The 6,239-nt window shown below is 45.5% G+C and overlaps 1 protein-coding gene across 10 annotated transcripts in view; it reads left to right on the plus strand.

Annotated features, from left to right (window-relative positions):
• ARHGAP36 (Rho GTPase activating protein 36) overlaps nt 1-5,105 on the plus strand; it is a 51,478-nt gene extending 46,373 nt beyond the window's left edge. For 6 of the 10 annotated variants that reach the window (XM_072744837.1, XM_025983179.2, XM_072744834.1 and 3 more), the window contains 6 exons: nt 112-262; nt 718-866; nt 1,086-1,262; nt 1,524-1,621; nt 1,758-1,864; nt 3,852-5,105. In XM_072744837.1, coding sequence (XP_072600938.1) covers nt 112-262; nt 718-866; nt 1,086-1,262; nt 1,524-1,621; nt 1,758-1,864; nt 3,852-4,009 — 840 coding nt within the window. In that variant the 3' untranslated portion in view covers nt 4,010-5,105. Of the gene's footprint in view, nt 1-111; nt 263-717; nt 867-1,085; nt 1,263-1,523; nt 1,622-1,757; nt 1,865-2,176; nt 3,236-3,851 lie in introns of all 10 variants that reach the window. The other 4 variants (XM_025983176.2, XM_072744833.1, XM_025983177.2 and 1 more) reach the window with 1 other exon arrangement.
• The last annotated feature ends 1,134 nt before the right edge of the window (nt 5,106-6,239 follow it).

Raw genomic sequence — 6,239 nt, forward strand, 5'->3', positions numbered from 1 at the left:
TGTTCCTTGAGTGAGGAAAAACAGGTGTGTGTGTGTGGGGGGGGTTCATGTCTGGTGGGGGCCCGAGGTGGACAGGGCAGAGGGTCCATGTATTCTCTCTCTTCTTTCCAGCTCCGTGAAGAATTTGATCAAGGTCTGGATGTAGTGCTAGATGACACTCAGAATGTGCATGATGTGGCTGCACTCCTCAAGGAGTTTTTCCGTGACATGAAGGACTCGCTGCTGCCAGATGATCTGTACATGTCCTTCCTTCTGACAGCAAGTGAGTGTTCTGCTCTCCCTTCTTAGGCAAGGAAAGGAAGTAGTAGGGGGGATATAGGGGTATCAGGACAGAGCTCTGGCTGCAGGACCCCAAGGAACTAAAACAGAAGAAACATCAGAAGATGAAAACACATATCCAGGTTACTTTCTCTGTATCTCTTAATATTCCATTATAAATCTATTGTTTGGAAATTTCTCTAGAGTTTCTTGAAGCTGCACGTGTCCTCTTAGGGCAAAGAAGAACCTAGGTTCTATAGAAGGGGTCTGATTTTGATGGGAGCACTTTCTTACTTTTAGAGTTCCTGAGTTCAAATGCTTTGGGAATGGGCAAAGACAAGATGCCTGGGTACTTTCTCCATAGATTTCCTCAGTTTTCAAGCATAATCACATATCTCCTGGTATCTGGCTGCTGCCAAGGATAGCCCCCTGAGCTAGCCCCTATTTTCCTTCTTCAAGCTCTAAAGCCGCAGGATCAGCTTTCTGCTCTGCAACTGCTGGTTTACCTGATGCCACCCTGCCATAGTGACACCCTGGAGCGTCTGCTGAAGGCCCTGCATAAAATTACTGAGAACTGCGAGGACTCCATTGGCATTGATGGACAGTTGGTAACAACAACAACAACAACAACAACAAAAATCCCAACTCTGGAAAAGGGCAATGAGAGAGTAGTAGGGGACATTGTGGGAGTATATGAGAGAGAGAGAGGGAGACAGAGACAGAGACACACAGTGGGAGAGGGAAACAAGAACAAAATGAGACATTTATATTGGTGTTATTTCCATCAGCACCTCAGAGGCAATCACTTTCTGCTTTCCTTTTCATAGGTTTCAGGCAACCGTATGACTTCCACCAATTTGGCTCTGGTGTTTGGATCTGCTCTCCTGAAGAAGGGGAGATTTGCCAAGAGGGAGTCCAGGAAGACAAGATTGGGGATTGACCATTATGTTGCTTCTGTCAATGTGGTCCGTGCCATGATTGATAACTGGGATATCCTCTTCCAGGTAAATGAAACTTTTGGACAAACTTATTTCACAGCTATCTCTCTCCTACTCTCAAGGCAAGGGAGAGTTGTACATATATCCCTGAGGGTAGCCAAAGAAGGTAGCTACCAAATCTCCCAGAAATTCCTCCTACATTAGCTGGTCTTGGTGCCTTCAGTCCTGATAAGGATGAGTGTAAATTTAAAAATGCCATGTAAAAAAAATTAAAAATAAATAAAAATGTCATGTAATAAAGGCTAACATTGCTCATTTTACTCTCAGGTGCCTCCCCATATTCAGAAGCAGGTTGCTAAGCGTGTGTGGAAATCCAGTCCTGAAGCCCTGGACTTTATCAGACGCAGGAATTTGAGGAAGATCCAGTGAGTGTTTTCTTGGTTTGTTTAAGCTTAGCCTGGTGCAGAATTTCCTATGGGGGCTTCTAATCCCAGACCACCATCATGTTAGACAAACTAAGGATAAAAACTGACTCGCTTTTTCAAATTCATTCCCATCCAGGAGTGCACGCATAAAGATGGAAGAGGATGCTTTACTTTCTGATCCAGTGGAAAATTCTGCTGAAGCCCGGGCTGCTGTCCTTGGTCAGAGCAAGCCCTTTGATGAAGGTCAGTTCCCTGCTGGAGGTCAGGCCCTTGCTGAAGGTCAATCCCTTGGTGAAGGCCAGGTCCTTGCTGAAGATGAGTCCCTTGAGGAAGTTGAGTCCTCTGAGGAAGATGTGTCAGTCCACGAAGAGCTAGTATTTGAGTATCTCAATCAAGGAGTAGTCTTTGGGGAAGTTCAAGGTCTTGAGATCCAAAATGACCTTGAGATTCAAGGCCCACATCTCAAAGGCATCCCAGAGCTTGATGAAGAAGATGATGATGATGACGACGACAATGATGATACCCTGATTTTTGATGATCTTCCTCCCCTTGAAGGTATTCTAGACCCTGATGATGAAGTTCCTGAACTCATTGAAATCCCAGACTTTGAAGAAATACCATATTTTGATATGGTCCCAAACCCTGAGGGAGCCCCTGATGTGCAAGAAATCCCAAATCCTGGAGAAAACCCAAATCCCGACCCTGAAGAAGGACCAGATTGTGAAGACAACCAAAATCTTGACCTTGCAGAAATTTCCTATCTCCATGTAATCCCGACCAATGAAGAAGCCCCAGACACCCATGAAATCCCAGACCATGTAGATGCTTCAGGTAATGATGAAAACCCAGGTTCTGAAGAAGATCCTAATCTCGAAGAGGTCCCAGCTCTTGATGAAATCCCAGATGATGATGAATCCTCAAATGCTGATGCAATTCCAGATCAGGAAGAAACTCCAGAAATCAATGGAATTGCTGGCTCTGAAGAAGACTCCATCCCTGAGGAGGTCCCAGCTCTCCATGTGGTAACAAGCCCTGAAGATGTGACTGAGTTTGATGAAATTCAAGACCAGGAAGAATCCTCAGCTATGAGTGGAGTCCCAAACAGTGAAGAAGCCTCAGATGCTGAAGAAATCCCAGGGCACAAAGAAGCTTCTGATGTCAGTGGAATCCAAGACTCTAAAGAAAACCCCAATCTTGAAAACAACTCGGTTCTTAATGTGGTTCCAGAGCCTGGAGATGCTAAAGTCCACAATGAAATTCCCAGTTCTCAAAAAGACCAAGCCAACACTTCTGAAGAGGATGAAGTTACCAATTTGGCGACAGAGCCTGAAGAGGTCTCCATTCTCAACACAATTCCAGACCCTCAGCCATACCTGGCTGTCAGTCTTGAAGAAATCATGAATATGGAAGTTGTCCCAATGCCTAAGGATCTTGACTCTAAAGAAGCTTGGTGTCCCAAGGCAATCCAGTTCCATACAGAAGATGCAGATGTTAAATTTCCTGTAGATACCACCCTCCTTAAAAACAAATCTCGGCCTGGCCAAGTCATGGACCACAAGTCCTCCCCAGAGTCATTGATGACCGACACCTGCTTTCTCCCCTCCATGAAGTGCTGTAAGCTTCCAGCTCCAGCTTTGTTACTCATTTGCTTAGTGAAATTAGTCAGGCTGGTTGTAGGGTGGTGGTGGTTGTTAGGAGGCCTCCCTCTTCCCCACCTTCCTGGTGGTATTGTCCTTTTGCTCTGAGCAGGGGGTATCTGTCTCACTCTTTCTGTTCTCTAACTCAGCCCTACCCCACCACCTTCCACAGTGGGCTTAGATTTAGAGATCTATGTTCTACTGTCAGGTCGCAGTCTTCTTAACATGTCAAATGGGGGGATCCCTGGGTGGCGCAGCGGTTTAGCGCCTGCCTTTGGCCCAGGGCGCGATCCCGGAGACCCGGGATCGAATCCCACGTTGGGCTCCCTGCATGGAGCCTGCTTCTCCCTCTGCCTGTGTCTCTGCCTCTCTCTCTCTCTCTCTCTCTCTCTCTCTCTGTATGACTATCATAAATAAATAAATTGAAAAAAAAATTAAAAAAAAAAAACATGTCAAGTGGGGATAGTCATTCCTATCCTAACTTCTTGCCTCATATTGCATTTGAAGGGTAAAATTAGGTCTTAGTACCTTGGGTGCTATGCAAAGTATGAAGTCTAGAAATATAAGGAGTTAACATTGTTACTATTTTCCAGGTTCCTCTGAGGAGCCAGCTGTGCCTCCCGGCACTGCCCGTTCCCATGACGATGAGGAAGGAGCGGGTAACCCCCCCATTCTGGAGCAAGACCGCCCATTGCTCCGTGTGCCCCGGGAGAAGGAGGCCAAAACTGGCATCGGCTATTTCTTTCCTTAGATGTTTTTCCTTCTATAAGGTGCCGGACAGGGGAAAAGGGTGGGGGTAGACCTGGGATGTCACAGGAAACATTGAGGAGACTGTTGAAGGTAAAGATCTGAGGGTAAGAAGGATTTCCACCTGATGCTCGGGTCAGGCTGAGAATTCCAAACACACAGCCAGCCCCTTCACTGGGGATGTTTGGTCCCTTTAGCTAGTAAAAGCAGAGATGTTTCTGTGTCATGCCCAGGCTCCCTGGTGCTACCTTGCCTTTCTCTTTTACCCCTGATCTTGGCTTTCCCACACTGCAGCCCTTCAATTAATTGATGTGACATTTGTGGTAACACCTTGTCCCAGAGAAGCTCACAAATCTCGAGGTGCTTTCCCTCACCCCAAAAGGGAATTGCATGTTTTTCCTGACTTTCCTTCCTTCCTCCCAAGAGCTCAATTGGAAAGGCCCTCAAGAGGCATGCTAGGACGTTAGGTCAGCCTACTGACAGCTGACAATTAATGCTAAACCATGTCACACCAACTCATAGCCGTGTCCCCGCAGCAACTCCACCACCTCAGGATTTTCTCCCCTCCAAATTATTTAGACCAATGGCTCATCCAACAGCCACTCCCAAAATTCTGTGCAGTTTGCTCAGGTCATGCTAACAGGGAAACCTCAAATATAAGCCTAACTAGCCTTCTGGGATCAAAAGTTAGAGGAAAAATTTGATTTTATTACCTAGATGTGTTTTACAGACAGCTGGATTTCACACCCTGTTGTCAGCAAAACAGCTAGTTAGGTAGAAACACATAGTTCCAAGTAGTTAAAGTCACCTGATTAAAATGTTCTTACCTATCGTCTCTGTAGTTCCTCTATGCAGGACGGTACAAATTTGCGGGACATGCTCTGGTAACACACAGATATGGGTTATGTATGACATCCAAAATTATAGCTGATATTGATGGGTAACAACTGCTAAGGTCCATAGAATGAAGAATGTATTGTATTGAGGGATAGAAATTGATCACACAATGGGTAACAACCACAGAGCTCGAAGATTTGTGATTGTTAAAACTTCTCTGGCATTTAATCATTAATAAACATCTGTATTGTGACAGCAGCATATTCATGGCTTACCGTGTGTGTGTGTGTGTGTGTGTGTGTGTGTGTGTGTGTTTATTTTGAAAATTGTGCTGATGAGTTGGGAAACTGGAGCTGAAAGGGAAAGAGAGATAGGGAAGAGGAATAAAGGAGCGAGGGTGACATGGATTAAAGGGATGGAAAGGAATGGAATAAAGCAGAGGGGGGAAAAGCAGAGGGGGACATGTGGAATAAAGAGGAGGGTTATGGGGAATAATGGGGAGACATGACATGAATAAAAGGGAGGGGATAATGAATAAAGGAGAAGAATGATGTGGAATAAAGGAGTGGAGGTAATAGGGACAAAAGGGAAGGAATGATGGGGAATAGAGAGGAAGAGGTGATGGGGTATGAAGTGGAAGGGTGATATGGGATAAAGGGATGGATATGATGAGGACAAAAGGGAAGTTATGGGGGATAAAAAACAGGGGTGATGAATAAGTGGGAGGGGTGGGTGACATGGAATAAAGAGGAAGAGGGTGATGAGGAGTAAAAATAAAATGGAAGATGGGAAGACCTGCAGTTGAATAAAGATAATGGAAGAGTTAAAGTAGAATAAATGGCATAAAGAGAGGGGTGGTGGGAAATAAAGGGGAGGAGGTGATGAGGTATGAAGGGGAAGGGTAATGTGTGATAAAGGGGTGGAAGTGATGGGAAAAAGGGTTTATGGGGAATAAAAAGCAGGGGTGGTGGGGAATAAGGCAGTGATGGGGAATAAAGGGGAGGGTGGTTGACATTCAATAAAGAAGGGGCATGAGATAAAGAGGAAGAGGGTGTGAGTTAAAAGGAGTAAAATGGAAGACAAGGGAAGAGGCTTGATTAAATACAGAGAAAGGAAGAGTTAGAATAAATGGGATAAAAGGGAGAGATAATGGGAAATAAGGGGGCAGAGCTGATGGAGTATGGAGGGGTAGGGTGTTGTGGGATAAAGGGGAGGAGGTGATGTGGGATAATGGGGTGATGTTATGGGGACAAGAGGGGGTATGGGGAATAAAAATGGGTGATGGGGAATAAAGAGGTGGTGATGGGGAATAAACAGAGATGTGGGGGACATGGAATAAATGGGGGACATGGGATAAAAGGGAGGATTGGTGGGGAATAAGGAGGAGAAAGTGATGG

The sequence above is a fragment of the Vulpes vulpes genome, chromosome X (genome assembly GCF_048418805.1).
Source record: "Vulpes vulpes isolate BD-2025 chromosome X, VulVul3, whole genome shotgun sequence".
In the NCBI taxonomy this organism is placed as follows: Eukaryota; Metazoa; Chordata; class Mammalia; order Carnivora; family Canidae; genus Vulpes; species Vulpes vulpes.